This window comes from Mobula hypostoma, chromosome 17, assembly GCF_963921235.1.
Source record: "Mobula hypostoma chromosome 17, sMobHyp1.1, whole genome shotgun sequence".
Lineage (NCBI taxonomy): Eukaryota > Metazoa > Chordata > Chondrichthyes > Myliobatiformes > Myliobatidae > Mobula > Mobula hypostoma.
Window position 1 is genome coordinate 67,868,070 of NC_086113.1, and position 24,619 is coordinate 67,892,688.

General features: G+C 42.7%; 1 protein-coding gene across 1 annotated transcript; it reads left to right on the forward strand.

The window, feature by feature from the left end:
- The first annotated feature begins 1,220 nt into the window (after positions 1 to 1,220).
- On the forward strand, positions 1,221 to 24,009 carry ccka (cholecystokinin a). The gene is made up of 4 exons (XM_063069395.1): positions 1,221 to 1,315; positions 9,529 to 9,558; positions 11,177 to 11,419; positions 23,628 to 24,009. Exons 3-4 carry the CDS (start codon positions 11,179 to 11,181, stop codon positions 23,741 to 23,743), a joined length of 357 nt encoding a protein of 118 aa, XP_062925465.1. The 5' UTR covers positions 1,221 to 1,315; positions 9,529 to 9,558; positions 11,177 to 11,178; the 3' UTR covers positions 23,744 to 24,009.
- Positions 24,010 to 24,619: the final 610 nt, after the last annotated feature.

The window sequence follows — 24,619 nt, forward strand, 5'->3', positions numbered from 1 at the left end:
GTTTGGAATCAGATTACCTTGCCTGGTGTCTCAGGGGCTGGTGTGTCTGTACCCGCAACTCCAACTGCCCCCCCGCACCCCTTCCCTGCCACCTGTCCCACACCCCTCCCGCGGGGCTCTGTCCTCACCTTTCCCAACACCTTTTGCTCCCGCCAGGTTTACAAACTCACGTGGACAAATACAGAACTGTGCAAAAATCTTAGGAGCCCTAGCGATATATATGTGACTAAAACTTTTGCACAGTACTGTATATGTAGGACACGCAAGTGTTCACACAGTAAGAGCCCTAGGCTTGTGTGCGGCCATGGCATATAATCTTGCATGGTGCTCTTTGGGGGTGAGGAGGTTCCTGGACAGAATTCCCCTGGCCTGCTTCAACAGAGTGCCTGGAATTTCATATTGCATTCACCCGGGACAGCACTTCCTTCAGTATAAACCACTGGGGTAGGGTTCGATCTTTCGACCTTCGGTAGCAGTGCCCACTGAACGGCAATTGGCAAATTCTGCAGCCTCTAGTCTCCTCCAAGTCAACGTAGTCTCCACGTGCAGCCGTGATTTCCCAGAGGCACAGGGTGTTGATATTAATTTATTAATGACTCGGTTACAGTGTGAGTGCCATCCAGATAGATCATGCCATCGGGATAGTAAATGGAAAAACAGCGGACCAACTGCGTACAATGAATGTGTACAATGACCAATCCTTCTCCCAACCGTTTGACTGACCTATATGAGAACAGCGACCCCTGCTAATCCCAAGGACTGGACAATGCTGGGAGACGGTCACAAGATAAAGGAAACATCTGACATCGCGGAGATTGTGGTCGGCTGCCTGCACCTCCCTCTGCTATCAGCTCTCGCCACTGCCCCACCTCGCCCAACTCCACCACGTCAGTGCCTGCCATCGTCGCTTCCCTTATAAATAGTGCTTCGGCAACCCACTGTGCGTCTGCGGGCTCATCGACAACTCGTTGACTGAGCAAGGTCTCCCGACACGAGCGGGTAAGAACTGTGTACTCTTTCTGGCGTTTTTATATCTTTTCAGGGAATCTGCCTCCGGAACGGAGCTTAAAAGTATCGCCTATCTTTTTGCAAGAGAGGTGAAGTCCAGCTCGGGGGAGGTGGTTCGGTGTTCCTGTAACACAGATCTATCCCAGGGATTTTACCTTCGTTTCCCCCTGCTGCAACGCAGGCAGAATTAAATCCTACGGAGGGTAAACTGGTGCCCGGCGCTCGGGGCGCCCTGATAGACAGAACTTCCACCCAGCCGATCACAATACTGGACATCTCCACTAAAACTAGTTACTGGATTCTTTCCGTGAGTATTTGCATGTGGGTTTAAGGATGGTTTATTTAGCATGAGGCCAATTCACATTTTTTGATAGTTTTGCCAAAGAAAAATATTTCAAAGGTGGGATGGCTACGTGAGTTCGGAGGTTATTTTGGGGATCTGAGGGTTCGAACCGGTGGCCGCGCCTGTTTGACTGCGCCAGTTCTGGTGTATCTTGAATGCCCTTTCATTGGCGATGGGGAGAAGTGTAGCGAACGGTGGGGCATCGGGACCAAACATACAGAAACATAAACTGGAACTAAGCAAGTCAAGCAAAGCCGGATGACTACGATCTTCTTTCGGGACGGATGAGGCTGCTTCACTTGTGGCTTAGCTACTGAGCCCCGCGGACCCGTTTCTACCGACAGGAGAAGGGGCAAAGACGGGTTACTGGCGTCTTCAAACCATTCGCTTCGGGCAGACTGGGCTAGTCAGCCGTGGTTGGCAGCTCAGTGGAGATCTTCCGCTGCCTTGCGGCTGCACCCACCCATGAGGCAGGCTTCGGGAGTAAAAATTCCGGAGCTGGAGTCGCTCCGACAGTCCTGCGTTGAGTTCAACGCTGACTGGCAACTCCTGCGACTCCGCTGGTGCCAGACTGTGTCGGTCTCTGCCGTTCCTTTCGATTCATCAGCTGCGTGGAGAGGGGAGGTTGCTATACGGGCAACAGCTTGCTCTCTGTGTCGTACTTGCGTATCACATAGACAGCTAAGAGGAGAAATCTATGGCTGACCCGACCAATCGGAGGTTGGGTGGGTGGGTAGGGAGATAGGCTCGCTCTCGCAGGGACCGTGTCACTGAGGTGGTCTTAGCAAGTCTGGGCGAGACCCTTCCACTGGTCAGGAGGAGAACTCCACTGGCTAGGAGATGGATCTTCCTGCTGCTCAAGAAGTTAACCGGACTGGTCGAGAGGTGGATTCATTGGTCAAGACGTCGGCCTCGCTGGTTAAGGTATGGGCTGCTCTGGTTCCTTCTGAGCAGGACTGTCGGCATTGCCAGCGGTCGCAACATGATATTAGACTCAGGAACCAAACGGCCCCTAAAAAGCCCATTCGGCCATCCAGATCTGTTGATCGCAGAGTTTTATTTCAGTGATTGAATTTAAAATGCCAGCAACTCCTGTCTCAGAATGGGCAGTGCAGAGCCGAGTCAGTGGTCCAGTGCCCGACAATCGCTCCCTACTCCGATGGACTGCAGGTGGCTGCGCTCAGCTCTGCGGTGTAGTGCACAGTTACTTGAGAACACGCTTATTCAATGCGTACAACAACCCGATGTGAAGGCTGAGGGACCTTTACCCAAGAAAATATTCCCTGGTAAGCTCGCAGGCAACGTACCCAATCTTGATCCGACCTGGGCTGTTGTTGAGTCCGGGTGATCGACCCACACTAATCGGAGTCTCTGTGAGCTCGGGCTAAGTGAAGATCATATTTGTTGCAATGTGCGCGGGTTTTGTTCGCACTCGGCTCGGCTTAAATTGATGCTGTGTGCGCATTTGTCAAATTAAGTTTTTAAAGTCAGTGTCCTCCCGAGCGGACAATATTTCAATAAACCGGTAAAGAGTTGAGTCTGCTTTACAAAGGGTTACATAGTAGAAAATGTGTTGTTTGCTTTTTCATTCACGGTGCATTATTGTAATTATGCGGAGATCTTGCTGACTTGTAAGAACAGCTTGACCCCGTCGATGGAGCTGGACTCTGGGACAGAGCGCACCCGGTCAATCCTACAGCGATAATTCACTCGACTCAGCCTTTTCCATCTTCACTGTAAAATTAGATATTAAAGCTACACAATGCGTGGAAAGAAAATGTTGATCGTGGACGCCCCGGACAGTACGGGACTGGGTTTATTTAAGTTCCTGGCAATTCTGGATTACAAATCTGTAAAGGAAAACTTGTAAATGGAGGAATAACCCACATATCATATTTCTTCACCAGGGTCTGATATTGAATATATTACATTACTAGAGTACCTCAGCTCCATAGCGGCCGTATCTTTGCACCGATACTACCGCGCCGGTATCACTGTACCTCCGCACAGGTACCTCAGCACCTCTGCACCTGTACCTCTGCACCTCGACACCTCTGCACCTGTACCACTGCACCTCGGCACCTCGGCATCTCGACACCTCTGCACCTGTACCAGTGCACCTCGGCACATCTGCACCTCAGCACCTGTACCACTGCACCTCGACACCTACACCTCAGCACCTGTATCACTGCACCTCGGCACATCTGCACCTCAGCACCTGTACCACTGCACCTCGCCACCTACACCTCAGCACCTGTACCACTGCACCTCAGCACCTACACCTCAGCACCTGTACCACTGCACCTCGACACATCTGCACCTCAGCACCTGTACCACTGCACCTCGACACCTACACCTCAGCACCTGTACCACTGCACCTCAGCACATCTGCACCTCAGCACCTGTACCACTGCACCTCGACACCTACACCTCAGCACCTGTACCACTACACCTCGACACCTACACCTCAGCACCTGTACCACTGCACCTCAGCATCTCTACACCGGTATTTCTGCGTGCCCACTCCCAAATATAACTACTGCACTGATTAAATTCAGGAGTAAGAGATGGTCAGTCACTTTCTCCTGGTTATAGTAGCAGCACCCTAACAGTCCACAGAAATTAGAGGAACAGGTATGTAAATATATCACAGAAAGCTGTAAGAATAATAGGGTTATAGTCATGGGGAATTAAACTTTTCCCAGCATTGACTGGAATTACCTTAGTGGACGGGGCAAAGTATGTTACGTATGTCCAAGGAAATTTTTTGAGACAATATGTAGAGTCCTACCAGAGACAGGACGTTTCTCAACCTTACCTTAGGAAATAGAACTGGGCAGCTGGTGGAAATACTGTTAGGGGACACTTTGGGAGCAGCAATTATAACTTTGTAAGTTTCAAGGTAGTTATTGATAGGGATAAAGTTGGTCTTCAAGTCATCTGAAATTGGGAAAAGGTTCAGTATTAGAGAGGACCTAGCAAAAGTAGACTGGGGACAGAAGTAAAATAAATCTGACAACTAAAGGAGAGTTAGTAAGAGTTCAGGAACTAGATGTTCTGATAACGATGAAAGTAAAAGATGGCAAGACTAAGGAACCTTAGATAACAAAGAATATTGAAGGCTTGATCTGTAATAAAAGGGGGATTAGGACAGGGATAGATGGAACGGGAAGGGAATAGAAGGTAGAGTAGTACATCACAGGAATATAGAACAGTATAGAATAGTACATCACAGGAATATAGAACAGAACAGGAATATAGAACAGTATAGAACAGTACATCACAGGAATATAGAACAGTACATCACAGGAATATAGAATAGTACAGGAATACAGAACAGTATAGAACAGTACATCACAGGAACGTAGAACAATACATCACAGGAATATAGAAACATAGAAGCATAGAAAATAGGTGCAGGAGTAGGCCATTCGGCCCTTCGAGCCTGCACCGCCACTTATTATGATCATGGCTGATCATCCAACTCAGAACCCCGCCCCAGCCTTCCCTCCATACCCCCTGATCCCCGTAGCCACAAGGGCCATATCTAACTCCCTCTTAAACATAGCCAATGAACTGGTCTCAACAGTTTGCTGTGGCAGAGAATTCCACAGATTCACCACTCTCTGTGTGAAGAAGTTTTTCCTAATCTCGGTCCTAAAAGGCTTCCCCTCTATCCTCAAACTGTGACCCCTCGTTCTGGACTTCCCCAACATCGGGAACAATCTTCCTGCATCTAGCCTGTCCAATCCCTTTAGGATCTTATACGTTTCAATCAGATCCCCCCTCAATCTTCTAAATTCCAACGAGTACAAGCCCAGTTCATCCAGTCTTTCTTCATATGAAAGTCCTGCCATCCCAGGAATCAATCTGGTGAACCTTCTTTGTACTCCCTCTATGGCAAAGATGTCTTTCCTCAGATTAGGGGACCAAAACTGCACACAATACTCCAGGTGTGGTCTCACCAAGGCCTTGTACAACTGCAGTAGTACCTCCCTGCTCCTGTACTCGAATCCTTTCGCTATAAATGCCAGCATACCATTCGCCTTTTTCACCGCCTGCTGTACCTGCATGCCCACTTTCAATGACTGGTGTATAATGACACCCAGGTCTCGTTGCAGCTCCCCTTTTCCTAATCGGCCACCATTCAGATAATAATCTGTTTTCCTATTTTTGCCACCAAAGTGGATAACTTCACATTTATCCACATTAAATTGCATCTGCCATGAGTTTGCCCACTCACCCAACCTATCCAAGTCACCCTGCATCCTCTTAGCATCCTCCTCACTGCTAACACTGCCGCCCAGCTTCGTGTCATCCGCAAACTTGGAGATGCTGCATTTAATTCCCTCATCCAAGTCATTAATATATATTGTAAACAACTGGGGTCCCAGCACTGAGCCTTGCGGTACCCCACTAGTCACCGCCTGCCATTCTGAAAAGGTCCCGTTTATTCCCACTCTTTGCTTCCTGTCTACCAACCAATTCTCTATCCACATCAATACCTTACCCCCAATACCGTGTGCTTTAAGTTTGCACACTAATCTCCTGTGTGGGACCTTGTCAAAAGCCTTTTGAAAATCCAAATATACCACATCCACTGGTTCTCCCCTATCCACTCTACTAGTTACATCCTCAAAAAATTCTATGAGATTCGTCAGACATGATTTTCCTTTCACAAATCCATGCTGACTTTGTCCGATCATTTCTCCGCTTTCCAAATGTGCTGTTATCACATCCTTGATAACTGACTCCAGCAGTTTCCCCACCACCGACGTTAGACTAACCAGTCTATAATTCCCCAGTTTCTCTCTCCCTCCTTTTTTAAAAATTGGGAAGTATGGAACAGTATAGAACAGTACATCACAGGAATATAGAACAGTATAGAACAGTACATCACAGGAATATGGAACGGTATAGAACAGTACATCACAGGAATATAGAACAGTATAGAACAGTACATCACAGGAATATAGAACAGTATAGAACAGTACATCACCGGAACGTAGAACAGGAAGAGGACCTTTGGCCCATGATGTCTGTCCCAAGCACAATTAAAGTAATCGTTTCTGCATTATCTATATCCATCACTCCATTTCCTATACATTTACATGTCTGTCTAAACACTCCTTCAATTTCACTATCCTATCTGCTTCAACTACAACTCCTGAGCAATCTAGAGGGTGGAAGAAAGAACTAAGGATAAAAATTAGGAGGGCAACAAGAGTGATGAAATATCCTTGGTGAATGTAACTAAAGACTTTATTTGGCCAAAGATATCCTATAGGAAAATAAGGAGAGAAGAGGGGTGGCTGTGAAAAAAGTGCGTGAACTTAGGGTCCAAAGGGGCAGTATGAGGGAATGTAGGCAAATCCCAAATCGATTCTGCTCATCTGTACCCACCAAGGAGAAAGGTATGGGGGATAGTGATTCAGGGAGGAATACATCGATAGATGGGTGCATGTCCCAAGTCAAAATTAAAGTCGTTTCAATTTTTATAGATCTCTCAATTACATTTATTCATCAAGACATTATCTCAGATCTAAATGAGAGATTTTTGTTAATCACTGGGTTACTTTTAATAAAAAGGTTGCTATGGTTAATGTTTATGCTCCGAATGTGGATTATCCTGAATTTTTTAAACACATATTCACTTCCTTTCCTAACTTAAACGAGTATATGTTGATAATGAGCGGTGACTTTAATTTATATTTGAATCCCATGTTGGACAGATCTATAGGTAGTCCAGCTTTTCCGAATAAGTTGGCTACTCTTATTAACTTTTTTATGTTTGATTCTGGGATTTCAGAAATTTGGAGATTTCTACACCCAAACGATAAAGAATTCTCATTCTTTTCACATGCTCATCATTCTTATTCTCGAATTGACTATTTTTTATTGACTCTTGATTAATCCCATCTGTAGTTGACTGTAATTATGACATTATTGCCATTTCAGATCATTCTCCAATAAAACTTTCTATCAAGTTAAGGGATACTTCTTGTACTAATAGACAATGGCGATTTAACCGTATTTTGCTTCAAGACTCGGACTTTGTCAAGTTTATAAAGGAACAGATTGATTTCTTCTTTTCAACTAATGCTACGGAAGAAGTTTCCAATGGAACAGTTTGGAATGCTTTTAAAGCTTATATCCGTGGTCAGATTATTTCCTATTCAGCTGGTTTGAAAAGACGTGCTAAGAATGAAATACTTTTGTTGGTTGATAAAATTAAAGAAATCGATAAAAAAAATATGCTATTTCTCCCAGTAAGGAGCTGTACAAAAGCAGAGTTGAACTTCAATTGGAACATAGCTTATTATTAACATCCTCGATTGAAAATCAATTAATGAGAACTAGAAGTGATTTTTATATTCATAGTGATAAATCGGGTAAATTATTGGCTAATCAATTGAAATTCGCTTCAGTTAAACGTCAAATTACTAAGATTCGCAAACACGATGATACTTTGACAGTTGATCATGATGGGATAAACAAAACCTTTCAAGAATTTTATACCTCTTTATATCACTCTGATTTTCCTCATGATTTTAATATCATGCATGATTTTTTAAGCAAACTGAATTTACCGAAATTATCACCCGAAGATTACTTATCATTAGAAACTCCTATTACAGAGGAAGAAATAATAACTGCAATCTCATCATTGAATTCTGGTAAAGCACCCGGTCCAGGCGGGTTTACAGTGGAATTTTTAAAATTCTTTTCCTCTATTCTCTCTCCGAGGTTGTCTAGAATATTCAAAGAAGCAATCAGTTTAGGTAAATTACCACAATCATTTTATGAAGCCTCTATCTCCTTAATTCTTAAAAAGAATGAAGATCCTACTGATTGTGCATCATACAGACCAATATCTCTTTTGAATGTAGATTCAAAAATTTTTTCAAAAATTTTAGCAACTAGGTTAGAGAAGGTATTACCTCAAATTATATCTATGGATCAAACCAGATTTATTAAAAATCGTTATTCATCCTTTAATATTAGGAGGTTAATTGTTTATACCCCTTCACTTATTTCCCCGGAATGTATTATCTCATTAGATGCTGAGAAAGCCTTTGACAGAGTTGAATGACCTTATTTATTTAGTGTGCTTGAGAAATTCAATTTTAGTTTGACATTTATATCTTGGATTAAATTGTTATATTACTCCCCGGTAGCCATGGATTGTACTAATAATAAAAGATCTCCCTTTTTTCGTCTATTTCGTGGGACTAGGCAAGGATGCCCTCTTAGTCCTTTACTATTTAATATCGCCCTTGAACCTTTAGCAATTGCTATCCGTGTCTCGCCCAATATTTTTGGTACTACCCGCAGAAACAAAATACATAAATTATCACTACATGCAGATGATTTGTTGTTATACATCTCTAATCCGGAGAAGTCAATTCCTGCTATTCTAGCTTTGTTGGCTCAATTTAGTAATTTTTCTGGCTACAAACTGAATCTTAATAAGAGTGGATTATTTCTCCTAAATAAGCAGGTGCCTATTTATGGACGTTTACCATTTAAATTGGTTACTGACTCATTTATATATTTAGGGATAATAATTACGAAAAAGTATAAAGATTTATTTAAAGCTAATTTTTTACCTTTAATTGATCAGATTAAACTTTTGTTTACTAAATGGTCACCAATTACTTTGTGTTTGATTGGGCGGATTAATGCTATAAAGATGATTATTTTGCCCAAATTTCTATATGTATTTCAATCGGTTCCAATTTTTATCCCAAAATCTTTTTTCGATAATGTTGATTCAAAAATTTCCTCATATATATGGCAGAACAAAAATCTTAGGTTAGGTTAAAGGTATTTACAGAAATCTAAAAAGGAGCGGGGGTTCGCCCTCCCGAATTTTAGATTTTATTAATGGGCAATTAATATTCGATATTTAAAATTTTGGTTACGAGATTTGGATGTATCTTTAAATCCACATTGGGTAAATCTTGAATGTAATTCATTACATGGCTTTTCCTTAGGTTCGGTTTTAGGAACTTCCCTTCCTTTGACTTCTTCTAAATTGTATAAACAAATGAATAATCCAATAGTTAAGCATACTTTATGTATACGGTTTCAATTTTGAAGATTTTTTGGGTTTAATCAATTTATTTTAGCAAGTCCTATTACATCTAATTTCCTTTTTCAACCTTCCATTATAGATCAAGCTTACTTTGATTGGAAAACCAAAGGTATAGTATGTTTTCGTGATTTATTTTTGGATAATTGTTTCATGTCTTTTGATCAACTTTCTAATAAATATAACTTACCCAGATCTCACTTTTTTAGATATCTACAGATTAGAAACTTTTTAATTACTGTTTCTCCTAATTTTCCACACTCATAACCAATGGATACTTTGGAAAAAATTTTAGATCTAAATCTCTCTCAGAAAAGTGTTGTAGCAATTATTAATAATACAATTATGAATTTATGTCCTGATGTTTCCAATAAAATTAAAGCTGATTGGGAAAGAGAACTTAAGATTATTATATCGATTGAAAAATGGTAAAAAATTCTTCAATTGGTGATTTCATCCTCTGTATGTGCTAAACATGTGTTGATACAGTTTGCAGTAGTGCACAGGACTCATATGTCTAAAGATAAACTATCTCGTTATTATTCTTATATAAATCCTATATGTGATAGATGTCATTTTGAGATAGCCTCTTTAACTCACAAGTTTTGGTCATGTCATTTGTTGGAAAAATATTGGAAAGATATTTTTGATATTATTTCAACGGTTTTGAATACAGACTTACAACCTCATCCAATTACTGCTATTTTTGGATAACCAATGATAGACTCAAATTATTTAACTTCTTCAGCACGCCGGATGATGATGATTGCATTTCTTACTTTAATGGCTAGAAGATCCATTTTGCTGCATTGGAAAGAGATTAACCCTCCTGCTGTATTTCACTGGTTTTCACAAACTATGTTGTGTTTGAATTTGGGAAAAATTAGAAGTGTGGATTATGACCCTTCCATTAAATTTGAATAAACTTGGAGGCCATTCTTTCAGCATTTTCATATGATGTAATTTGACCATTTCCAAACTTATTTTACTTCTCTGTACTGTTGGTTGAGAGGAATGGAGTCATTGACACTAAGGTTTTCTTCTTTTCCATTTTTACGTTGTTAGAATTGCCCAAGTCTTTTAGTTTAGTTGACTAATTCTGTTTCGTTTAGTTTTTTTTTGGGGTGGGGTTTGTTTTTTGTTTTTCTATTTTTTTTCTTTTTCATGATTTTTCTCCAGTTTTTTTTTGTCCTGTATTATTCATTGTTATCCTACATGATTGGGAGTTTTGTCAATTTATACTATTTGGTCTTATAATTTCATTTTAAGTACAACAATGTATCTCCAACTATTTGTATTATTGCTATCTTATGTTTATATTTTATGAAACTAATAAAAAGATTGAAAAAGAAAAGAAAGATGGGTGCATGTCACTATAAAGTTGGAGGTGGTGTTAGATGGGATAGAACAAAGAACCCCTGGGGCCAAGATGTGGATCTATCACAGGGAATTTTCAAATAGTGATTCAAGTTTTAACAATGGATCCACATTTTAATTTATAGAAAATGGAACCCTGATCCGTAGTCAGATGGTGTTAGTTGTATCGAGTTCGATAGATACTCAAATAGGGTGGTTGATAGTTCTAACTGCATATATATGGTTAGTCTTGTACACTCATTGCCATCAATGTTTACATTAGTTTGGTTGTAAGATAAACTACTGAAGACTCATGACTGCTTAATCTGAGTAACCAGGTTTTATAGTTCTGTATGTGTTTCCTTTAATTACAGCTATGATCAGCGGGATCTATTTGTGTGTGTTTCTGGCCGTTCTGTCCTCGGGCTGCTTTGGTCGGCTCAGCAGTGGGACTGATGTTGGCCCCACAGATGGTGAGCTCCAGCAAAGTGCACCCATGTACCCAGGGAAGATTCAACGGCCTTACTTCACTGGCCAGGTGAAACCAGTTCTGAACAGTGAGCAAAAAGCCAGCTTGGGAAGCTTGCTCACTAGATACCTCCAGAGAGTCAGGACTGGTGAGTACAACAATTGAACCATAGACAATGATATACTTCATCATTCAACCATTTCTGCCATTTGTTACTGAACTTAATAGGCGAATTATTGAAATTTTTGATGATTTGATTTTGTAGATCAGTAGGTAAAGAAAGCAGGCCTAAGAGACTGAAGGTCTGGAATCTGAAGCACAGAATGATCTGCTGGAGACACCGAGGGGGTCAGACAGCAAGGGTGTGTGTGGAGGGGGGTGCGGGATTGGACAGTCAGTGTTTTGGGTTGAGATACTTTGTCTGCACGGAAACAGAGAGGGTAAGAACCTATTATAAAAGAGTGGAGGGAAGGAGTGGAGCAAGAGCTGGCAAGTAATAGATGGATCCACGTGAGGACGGTTGGTAGGCAAGTGGAGGAAAGGACTTCAGATAGTCAAGATGCACAACCACACCTCCCTTCACAGGGCTGTGTACTGAGTCCTCTGAGTCCTGAGAGTAACCTTTTCCTCAATGTCAACAAGCTGAAGGAGGTGTTATCTACTTCAGGAGAACTCACACCACTCACACCCTCTTTACATCGGCAGCACAGCGGTGGAAACTGAGCAGTTTCAAATTCCTGGGAATGCACAGCTCGCACAACCTCACATGGTCCCAGAGCACATGCTACACAGGAAAGCTCACCAACACCTCTACTTTAAAAGGAGGTTGAAGAGAGCTGGACTGTGCACATTATACTCATGTTCTTCTACAGCTGTGCAGCAGAGAGCATCCTACATCACTGCATGGTGCAGAAACTGCACTACAGCAGACAGGAAAGCTGCACAACAGGTAGTCAAAACTGCCCCCATACATCACTGGCACCAGCCTACCAGTCATCAAGGACATAAATGCAGAAACAGGCCAGTAACATCATGAAGATCCCATCCATCCTGCTCATGGACTGTTTCTCCCATTCCCATCAGAGAGGAGGCTACATAGATCCACACCAAGACCACCAGACTCATAAACAGTTACTTTCCCCAAGCACTAAGGCTAATCAAAGCCTCTACCCACCAGCTCACCCTTCCACACCCCCAAACACCGCTGCTTTATCCCTTCCTGTCAGTCACACATTACGTAGAGACACTTCTGTGCCTAGCGTATCTTTATGTGCACACAATCAATCTATATAAACTGCCTAATGTATTTTTTAATTTATTGTTGTGTTATTTACCTTTGTTATGTTTTACTTTGTGTGCAGCATCGGATCCAAAGTAAGAATTATTTCATTCTCCTTCACACTTGTGTAGTGGAAATGACATCAAACAATCTTGAATCTTGAGAATGGGAACAGTGAAAGTGGTTGGATGGCAATGACAAAGGGCTGAAGATGATTGAATGTGATAGGAAAGGAAGGTGGGGCATGGGATCAGATTAGGGAGTTGGGGAATGCAGTGTGAACAGTGAAAGAAGGTACCCTCTGGGAGGAGTGTGTGGGCGATGGGCTGATGAAGTGGGTGGAAGATGGGGAAGAAACAGGGCAATAGGGAGACAGGATGAGGAAGGCAGGTGGATCGAATAGCACAGTTCCACTATTCCCAATCACAGAGTTCTGGGCTGAGCAACCCTACTGTTTCTGTTCATCTATGTAAAGAGTATTAAATAGCTTGGACATCATCTCCTACTTTACAGTTCCTTGACAAGAGAGGAATCAAAGAGCAAACATCAAGGCTGTAACTTAATTGCTTGTTGTTGTTAGCCCCTTCAGGTCTAGATTTGTAAGCTTTATGTTCACAAAACACGACATCCAACTGTGAATGTAGGAGGTATGCAAATCTTGCAGATGATGTGAAAAATCGCTGGTGTTATTGATAGAGGAAGATAATCTTAGGCTACAACATGATACTGCTCAGCTGGTAAGTTACACAGGCAATAGCAGATAGAATTTAATTCTGGTAAGTGTGAAGTGATCTACTTTGGGAGGTCAATAAGGCTAGAAAATATAGCGTGTATAGTCATCCTTCGGGAGTACTGAGGAACAATAGAACTTTGACATACGTATCCAAAGATCTGTGAATATGTCAGCAAAGGTGGTGAGGAAAGGATATGGAAAGCTTTTCTTCATTAACATGGCCCATAGAATATAATAGCAAGGACGCTGTGGTGCAATTTTTTAAAATATTGGCTAGACCACATCTGTAATATTGTGTAGAGCTCTGATTACCACACTATGGGAAGAATGTGTTACACTAAAAAGTGGCAGAGGAGATTCACCGGGAAGTTGCCTGAGACAGAATGCTTCATTTAATTGGAGACAGACTGGATCAGCTGGCTTTGTTTTCCATGGAGAAGATGAGGCTGAGGGGTGAACCAATAAGGTACACAACATTCGGAAATGATAGACAGGATGGTTGGTCAGAATCATTTTTTTCCATGGTGAAGGCAATTAAGACAGAAGGCCCTTGGATTTAAGTGAATAGTAAGAGCTTTAGACTGGCTGGTGGAATAGTGGCATCAGCTCCGGACTGCGGAGCGAAGGCTCCCGGGTTCGAATCCAGCTAGCTGCCTTGCACGCTTTCCATCCGTGCTGGTTTGAGTGTCAAGCTAGCAACTCAGCCTCATAAAAATAAAGAAAGCCTGATTTTAAAAACGCCGTCATGATGGCATCCCGATGATTCCACTCGGAGTTGAGGGCTTTCTTCTTCTTCTTCAGTAAGAGCTTTAAGAGGTTTTGTAAAATAATTTTTTTTACACAGATGGTTGCAATTTGGAACACACAGTCTGAGAAGATGATGGAGTCTCTCACTTGGAGTCTCTCACAGACCAAGTGATGATCAATGGGCTTAGTATAGATGGGTTTCTGATGGTTGGCATGTTCATGGTGAGCCAACAGACCTGTTTCTGCCTTGACTATCACTCTGTAACATAACAAGCTGGAGAGGGTGTACACGTTCCAACATTCAATAAAACAATGGCTGATCATAACCCTGCACTAACCCAAATTTCATCATTCAGCTTAATAGCTGTCTCAAATACATTCGGTGACTGAGCCTTCCCAACTCTCCTAGAGTGAGAACTCTAAAGATACACCAGCCACTGGTGAAAGGATTTCCTAATGGCCAACTGTGACCCTGATTCCATCACATTGAAAAAACTTCACATCCACATCCACTCTGTTAAGCCCAATAGGATTTTGTACGTTGCTGAGAGATTGTGAACTTGTTCGGCACATTCTACATGTACCTCTGGTGAAACTGTATCTACTTTGCCTCTTCCCTTATCCTCAATCATCTTTTGTTCCTCCTTGGAATCTCCTGAGTGTTATCCATGTTATCTGTAGTTTTATTCTCCCTCGTCAAAGTCGACTTTAATCTATTAACGTTGTGAGCTTATAGTGCCTATGACTACGCATGCACAGCAATTGATCTGTTTTGCTTTCTCTCCCTTCCGGGACTGCTGGACATGATTAAACTAGGATTTTTTTTTGCCTCTGGAGCAGAGGGTTCTAAAATTATGAGAGGCATAGATAGAGAAGACATCTAGTATCTTTTCCCCACGGTCAAAATGTCCAATATATGCATTATGTCTGAGAGGGGGTAAGTTCAAAGGAGAGGTGCAGGACAATTTTTTTTACCTGGAGTATAGTGGCTGCCTGCAACATGCTGCCATAGGAGCAATGGAGGTAAATATGATAGACAGGCACATGAATAGATAATGGAGGGACCTGAACGTTGTGGGGATTAATTTAGTTGGGCATTTAATTACTGGTTTAATTAGTTCAGCACAACACCATGGGCCAAAGCGCCTGTTGCTAGGTTGAACTCTTCTATGTTCTATGCTCAGTCCAGTTGTAGGTGGACTCTGGTATTTTAAGCAACCACTGGGATCTTGTTGCTTGTGAAATTTTAGTCTGGCACATTACTCTGGCTCCTACTAAATGTTATCGCCAAATTGCGTAATGAATTCTTCAGTTTCCTGCTCCCGTATGATACTGCCTCAGGAAGTATCCAGCATTCTTCTTTTGATCCTGAATTTTCCATTCCATGAAACCTTATGAAGTCTCAGAAGGATCAGTTGTCAATGATATGATGCAGGCAGGAGCTATAACTGCAGGTGCTGATGGGTTAGGCATCTCTCATGCAGTAAGGCTGGGAATTTCAAAGGCAAATTCATTCTTCAGTGAGTTTTTCTGGTTAGGAGACTTTGAGATGTCCTTGTGGGCGGGGTTTTAACCATCTTGGAGTGTCGATGAGTTCTTGACCAAAGTGGAAGAGCCATGATCCAAGGGTTGACAATATCCCAGGATTAGAGATGCTTACAGGTGAGAAGGTGGCTGCTTGCTTCTTGCAGACATGTAACACCCAGACAAGGGACTTCAGTAAAGAATGATGAACCTTAAAATGATGTGGGCAAGTAGAATCTTTCTCTAAGCATAGAAATTGAAACCCAAAGCCAAATTTGATTAAATATGATTGGGTAAACATTTTATGCTGCCACTTTAACTATGATTATAATAGACTAGAAAAATTGGGTGCAATGTAAGAGGAAAATGGACTAATTGTTATGTGCTAGTATTGGTCTGGTACAATGGGTCAGTTCTGTGATCGTAACCTTGCAAGTAATACCAAAATGAACTTTCTCTTTGACCTTGGTGTTCCATTGCCAATTTACAAACTTTCCCCCCAGCCATGCCCTCCAAAGCACTCTAAAAAACAGGATCTCAATGGGGTGGTCAAACGAACTAGGGTCATCCTCTCTGGAACTCATAGGTGATCTGATGAAGGTTTCCAAGATATCAAGGGCAGCTGGTAAAGTGGAAACAATTGAGAGAGCTGGACCAAGAGGACAGAATGTAAAACTGAGTGGTGCACCATTCAGGACCAAGGTTCGGAAACACAACTAAATATTGAGTTGGGGGGTTGGGGGGGGTGGGACAGTGAACAGAAATTTGAAATTGTTCTCAGGCCGGTTGTTAACTCCATATCTGTTGAACTTTGTTCATTGAGGGTATGCAGGGATTTAGTTTAATGGAGGGCATGGATACAGACTGAAGTAATCTCATTGAATGGAAGTACAGGCTTGAATGGGTGAAGTACCTGGGCCCGGTTCCTCTTCTGCTCCCAAATTGCTTGGGGCCTCAGATTAGGTTGAATCATTCTCACCAAATGGTCTGTGTTCTTGGGCATCAGAGCCAACATATTTTGGTGTCACTGAGGGACAGGTTCTCCGAGGGAGCACTAGCAGTGTTATGCTGGGACTGGAGGAACTGGAGGTCCCATACACTTTTCTCCTTTTCTGTGCATTTATCACACTTTAAGGGATACATTTTGCAGCCCCCCCACCCACCCACTCGTTTTCCCTCCAATGAGTGTTGGCTCCTAAAGTTTACAGGGTATGAGACATCTGCCTTCAGGCTTAAAGCAGAAGAGCTCAGTCCCAAGTGTGCTCCTGCTGGCACAGGCACAGCTTCTCCAGACTACAGCCGACTAACCAGGCATTCTTTAAGAGACTTCTGAGGAGCAGGAGCTGAGTGAACTAGTAAGTGCCCTCCTGACGTCCAAACAGTCGAATGGGCTCGAGTCTGCAGCACCCTGTCGCTCACTAACCTTACACCCTCTGTTCCCCATTACCACCCTCTCCTCTTCACTTAGCAAACTGAGCACAGACACCAAGTGCTCACCTGCATCTCCCAAACTGCACCCATGGAGAAGTATCACAATGTCAGCAAACGCTCCTGTCTTCTGCACCTTGTAAGAAAGAGTCTCTGCTTTCAACCTCTGCAACATAATAGCCAGGAAACTCAATTTACAAGGGCATGTTTCTAAAGGAAATTAAAATGTCAATCATGTTTATATGGAATGTTACACCATCTTCAAGGTTAATTTGCCATCATTTATCTCTCCCGTTGGAAGGACAAAAGAGATGTTTTGTGCCTGGGGAATAAAATTGCATTTGTAGCATCTGGTTAGAAGAAAGTAATTTTTGTTTAATTCCTCAGTAAATCATGAATATGTTTAGCTAAGATGACAACACATTACTAATCCATCTCGGAATTGTGGTAGCATTCCGGCTGGAAACTTTATAGAGTAAAAAGATTCTCTCTGCCTAAACTGTGAATATACGAGATGGAAGCGAAAGGATCTGATGGAATATCAAATCTACGTACCCCCACCCCAGCAACCTTGCACTCCTGGTTTAACCTTAAAAGGCTCTGCTTCCATCATCCCTTGAGGAAGAGAGTTACAAAGGCTCACCATTATCTTGAGAGAGAACGTTTGGCCTCATCAGCCTGAAATGAGCAGACCCTTAGAATCTTTGTTCCCTCAGTCATAGACTCAGTTGGTAGAGCTGCTGCCTCACAATGCCAAAGATTGGGGTTCGACTCTGATCTTGGGTGCTGTCTGTGTGGGATGTGCAACTTCTCCCAGTGACCGTGTGGGTTCTCCTGGGCGCTCAGGTTTTCTCCCACATCCTAACGGCGTGTGGCTTGGTCAGTTGGAGACACAACAGAGAGCAGATACTGCAAACTGGAGCAACACAAAAAAAATACTGGAGGAACTCAGTGGGAGGCAATGGACAGTCAACATTTTGGGTGCACACAAGATGAAAGATCTCAACCTGAAACATTGATTCTTCAGTTTGCTCCATTGATTGAGTTCCTCCAGCAATTTCTGTATTCCTCTAGGTCGGTAGGTGTATTGGCCACTGTATGTTATCCCCATTGTATTGGTGATTATTGGGAATTACGGGAAAGATTGAAGGGAAGAAAGCAAAAGGAAGGCAAAGACAAATGATGATGGAGACAGCAGCCAGAGAACTGGAAATGAATACCCATGAATTGATCCACTTGACCCAAAACAGGAGTGTGTGGGCCATGGCAGTCAAAGCTCAAACTGGGCACAGTACCTGATGATGATAATGATGATTGGTGATTGGTAGGAGAATCAAAGAGTTGATAGGCCTTTGATACAGAATAACTGGGGGAATGGGATTGATGGGAATACTCTGAGAGTTGGCACCTACTTAATGGACTAAGTAGCCTCTTTTCCTGCTGTAAGGGAATGCATGCTTCAAAACCCACAAAAATATCAAATTTAAGGAAAACCCTTCAACTAAATAAAGTTAACATATTTAAAAACTAATTTGTTCTTGGAATGTCAGGCAGCCTGTTTTGGCAAACTTTGGCTATTTCCATTCAAACCTGCATAAGGATTGCAGACAAAATCCATAGCATTAAGCTCAAGGCAGTTAATTCAAAAACCACTTCTGTTTTATAGGCACAGGATTAATACTGAATACAGAAGTGGGATCAGACTTAGAGAGTAAGGATGATGAAAAATATGGATTAGTTACTTGAGCATTGAAGAACTGAGGAGAAAGTCATTTCTAATATTTCTTCAAATAAACTTTGGCTCATGATTGAAAAGGAAAATACTACAGAAGTTATAAATCTGTGAATATAAAGAGAAAGTGCTGGAAATATTCAACAAGTCAGGCAGTATATACGATTTGAGGTCCATTTGCATTCTGATCAAAGTTCTGCTGAAAGGTCATGAACTATGAATTCTGTTCTGTCTACAGATGTTGCCTGACCCACTGAGTATTTCCCAGGACCTTCTGCTTTTACTGCTCATTATTAATTTATCAACAGAGAATAAACTAGAAATTCATTGCCCAATTCTTGATACATTCCACTGGAAACAAATGTTCTGAAAATTTGTGGACTTCACTTGCACAGACATTTACAAAGGCCTGGTTTGTCATATAATACATCTTTGCAAACAGCTGGTCTATCTTCCACTGTCAGCCTTCAGGAAAACGGGCACCTACATGCTTAAACATTTGGGGTCTTGTAAGAGCATACAAAATGGGCCTTACAGCCTGCACCCCTCTTCAATATGATCATGGCTGATCTTCACCCTACTATCAAGTTCCGGCACTGACCCCCTTGTCTCTTGATTCACTTAATGAAATCACTTAATTCACTTCTGGCCCTTCAAGCCTCACTGCCCGGCAAACCCCCGCAGCTCTGATATAACCCTACCCTAATCATGGGATGATATACAATGACCAATGAGCCTACTTGGTACATCTTGGGAGTGTGGGAGGAAAGTGGAGCACCTGCGTAAAACCCAGGCGTTCCACGGGGAGGACGTATAGAGATGCCTACAGAGGATGCTGGGATTGAACTCTAAATTGAATTGAATTGAATTGACTTTATAACTTACATCCTTCATATACATGAGAAGTAAAAATCCTTGGTTCCTTAAAGTTGTTATATTCAGGGGTAGTAATGCGGACAAGCTCCCACTACCTATTAAATACTCCCAGTGGTGTGCGCCTCAAATAGCCTCTGACAACTAAGTCCGGCTCCTGGCCTTCATATGTGGCTTAGCTACTAAGCCCAGCGGAACCGTTTCTACTGATGGGTGAAGGGGCAAAGGCGGGTTACTGGCACCTTAAAACCAGTCGCTTCAGGTGGATGGGGCTCGTCAGAATCAGAATCAGGTTTATTATCACCGGCATGTGCCGTGAAATTTGGTCTCTAAATTTGAGGAAGGACATTCTTGCTATTGAGGGAGTGCAGTGTAGGTTCACAAGGTTAATTCCCGGGATGGCAGGACTGTCATGTCGAAAAATTGGAGTGACTGGGCTTGTATACTCTGGAATTTAGAAGGCTGAGAAGGGATCTTATTGAAACATATAAGATTATTAAGGGATTGGACACGCTGGAGGCAGGAAGCATGTTCCCGCTGATGGGTGAGTCCAGAACCAGAGGCCACAGTTTAAGAATTAGCGGTAGGCCATTTAGAACAGAGTTGAGGAAAAACTTTTTCACCCAGAGAGTGGTGGATATATGGAATGCTCTGCCCCAGAAGGCTGTGGAGGCCAAGTCTCTGGATGCTTTCAATAAAGAGATGGATAGAGCTCTTAAAGATAGCGGAATCAAAGGTTATGGGGATAAGGCAGGAACTGGATACTGATAGTGGATGATCAGCTATGATCACAGTGAATGGCGGTGCTGGCTCGAAGGGCCGAAAGGCCTACTCCTGCACTTATTGTCTATTGAAATTTGTTAACTTAGCAGCAGCAGTTCAATGCAATACATAATACAGAAGAAAAAGAAAAAAAAATAACAATAAATAAATAAATAAATTACAATATATGCATATTGAATAGATTAAAAATCATGCAAAAACAGAAATAATATATATTTTTAAACTGAGGTAGTGTTCACGGGTTCAATGTCCATTTAGGAATTGGATGACAGAGGGGAAGAAGCTGTTCCTGAATCACTGAGTGTGTGCCTTCAGGCTTCTGAACCTCCTACCTGATGGTAACAGTGAGAAAAGGGCATGTCCTGGGTGCTGGAGGTCCTTAATAATTGACACTGCCTTTCTGAGACACCGCACCCTAAATATGTCCTGGGTACTTTGTAGGCGAGTACCCAAGATGGAGCAAACTAAATTTACAACCTTCAGCAGCTTCTTTCAGCCCTGTGCAGTAGCCCCCCGCCCCATACCATACAGTGCACCAGACGGCGATGCAGCCTGTCAGAATGCTCTAAACGGTACTTCTGTAGAAGTTTTTGTTGATATTACCAAATCCCTTCAAACTCATAATGAAGTATAGTCGCTGTCTTGCCTTCTTTATAACTACATCGGTACGTTGGGACCAGGTTAGGTCCTCAGAGATCTTGACACCCAGGAACTTGAAGCTGCTCACTCTCTCCACTTCTGATCCCTCTATGAGGATTGGTATGTGTTCCTTCGTCTTACCCTTCCTGAAGTCCACAATCAGCTCTTTCATCTTACTGATGTACCAGGTGTTGCTGCAACACCACTCCACTAGTTGGCATATCGCGCTCCTGTACGCCCTCAAGTCTCCATCTGTGATTCTACCAAAATTGGTTGTATCATCAGCAAACTTACAGATGGTATTTGAGCTATGCCTAGCCACACAGACATGGGTATAGCGAGAGTAGAGCAGTGGGCTAAGCACACACCCCTGAGGTCAGCAAGGTGGAGATATTATCACCAATCTGCACAGATTGTGGTCTTCCAGTTAGGAAGTCGAGGATCCAATTGCAGAGGGAGGGTCCAATTGTCAGCTGTGGTTGGCAGCTCATCTAGGAGAAGGAAAACTCTGATCTCAAACCTCCGCTGCCTAGCAGCTATGCCTACTCATGGGGAAGGCTTTGGGAGTAAACCCCGAAGGAAAAATCTGGAGTTGGAGTCACTAAGGCAGTCCTACACTGAGTTCAGTGCTGACTGGCAGCTCCTGCCAAACTGTACGGGTTCATCAGCAGGGAGAAGAGAGGAAGCTTGCTACATGGGCAACAGCTTGCTCCCCATATCGTACTGCCCTGGCTTGGGCAGTATGCATAGTTGACCCTGACCGATGCAGGCCTCAGTAGCAGAAGAAAAATTGTTACATTATGTCTCTGTCTAAATGTGCAATGTGCAATTTATAGTAATTTATAATAAACAGTATGTACAACAGGACAGTCAATATAACATAGAGATATAATTGTATCAGCATGAATTAATCAGTCTGATGGCCTGGTGGAAGAAGCTGTCCTGGAGCCTGTTGGTCCTGGCTTTTATGCTGCGGTACCATTTCCCGGATGGTAGCAGCTGGAATAGATTGTGATTGGGGTGATTTGGGTCCCCAGTGATCCTTCGGGCCCTTTTTACACACCCGTCTTTGTAAATATCCTGAATAGTGGGAAGTTCACATCACTTCCCACCACTCTCTGCAGAGTCCTGTGATTAAGGGAGGTACAGTTCCCATACCAGACAGTGATGCAGCCAGTCAGGATGCTCTCAGTTGTGCCCTTGTAGAAAGTTCTTAGGATTTGGGGGCCCATACCAAACTTCTTAACCATCTGAGGTGAAAGGGGTGCTGTTGTGCTTTTATCACCACACATTTGGTTTGTAGAGACCATGTGAGATCCTTGGTGACATGTATGTTGAGGAACTTAAAGCTGTTCACCCTCTCAACCCCAGATCCATTGATGTCAATAGGGGTTAGCCTTTCTCCATTCTTCCTGTAGTCCACAGTGAGCTACTTTGTTTTTGCGACATTAAAGGAGAGGTTGTTTTCTTGACACCACTGTGTCAGGGTGATGACTTCTTCTCTGCAGGCTGCCTCATTATTATTTGAGATTAGGCCAATCAATGTAGTGTCGTCAGCAAATTTAATTAGCAGTTTGGAGCTGTGGGTGGCGACACAGTCATGGGTATACAGAGAGTAAAGGAGGGGGCTTAGGACACAGCCCTGAGGGCAACTGTGTTGAGGGTCAGAGGGGCAGAAGTGAGGGAGCCCACTCTTACTGCCTGCCAGCCATCTGACAGGAAGTCCAGGATCCAGCTACACAAGGCAGGGTGAAGGCCGAGGTCTCTGAGCTTCTTGTCGAGCCTGCCACCCACACACCTTTTGGATGTGGGTGGGAACCGGAACATTCTGGGGAAGCCCTGCAGTCACAAGGAGAACATAAACACTCCACACAGAAACACCTAGCAATGATCTTGAACGTTTCATGAGGATAGCATCTCATTCCTCTCACCTCAGGAGAGTGTGTGGGCTCTGACTGCTTAATCTCTCCTCACAGGTTAAGTCTGACATCCTGGTGGCACTCTATCCATCTCAATGTTACCCTTCCTTGCATTAGGAGAACACATCTCTGCACAATATTCCAGATGCACTCTCATACCAGGGGCCTATATAGTGCAGGAAGACCCTGGGGGCTTATAAATTGTAGTAAGATCTCACTGTATTGAAGGTCACCATACAATTTGTCTGGCCAACTGTTTGCTGTATCTGCGTATTAACTTTGCATGATTTAATACAAAACCACATAGGCTGATCTGAACACATACATCTTCAATCCCTTACGAATTAAAATATATACCAGCTCTCCGTATTTTCTTTCAGACTCAATGATCTCAAATTAACGTCTTTTATTCTTCCTCACAAATAGTTGGAACTCTCTATTTCCTTCCCCTTATGACTTATAACTAAGATCATTATTTTGAGACAAGGTACATGAAGCTAAATTCACCAGTAACTCGGAACACCGATTGGTTTAGACTCCCAAAATTCCTTCAGGCTTCAGTTTCCCCGGCATCATGGGAAATCTAGCTCAGCATGTGTTAGCCTCTAGTCCTTCAATGTTTGATTCTGACAATAAATGAAGCAAATTTAGAGTAAGTACAATATCCTGCATATGTAATATTGTCTTTGTCTTTGTCAGGTTCTCTGGGAGCCCTGCAGAAACAGGACCTGCCCCACAGGATAACTGATAGAGATTACATGGGATGGATGGATTTTGGTCGGCGCAGTGCTGAAGAGTATGAATATTCATCATAAAGTATAACTAAAACCCAAATGTATCAGATTCTGTACAGAAAATTTAATTTGTGTCACTGTTTGGAATTCTATTTATTATGGTAAATAATGCAAATTGGTTTCTAAGATTGTATAATGCAATATACACACAGGACTTTGCAGATTTGCCTTTAATTCTGGCCAATTTCTTATAAACAGTAATGTTACAAGGCTGAAATAATTTAATTGCTCATCTGTCAATATTTAGTACATCTCAATAAAAGAAGCAAAACAGAAACTATCTATAAAGCTTTGGTAATCTATCATGAACATTGGCCTCTGTTACTCAGTCTCAGCTGTAGACTCTAGGTTTGAGCCTGATCTCTGATCCAGTCTGTGCAGAGTTTACACGTTCCCTTGTGACTGCAGGAATTAGCCTTGGACACATCCCAAATCACAAAGCTGTTCCAGTTGATGCACTCCTCTGTAAATTGCCTGCAGTGTAGGCGTAGGGGGGATTAGGGCTGGTGCCAATACAGGAGATGATTGACATGACATAGACAATACACTACACGGAGGCAAAGGAAAGGGACTGATTGCTGGACTCAGTATGGACCACAGCCTTCAGCCTACCACGAACACACTGACCATTGCACCTATCTACATTAAATTTACTTACCTACATTTGGCCTGCAACCATGTATGTCTTGGTGACCTAAGTGCTCATCCAACTTCTTCTTAAATTTTATGAGAGCCTCTGTCTCCACTCACCCTCAGGCAGTGTTTTCCAAACTCCAATCGCTACCCCACCCCCCAATATCCCCTCTAATCCTTCAGCTGCCCCTGTGACCGAGCCAGTTTGCAGCCTGCCCCAGATCCTATGGGCTATAATCTTCTGGAGTGGATTAGCTATGAAGC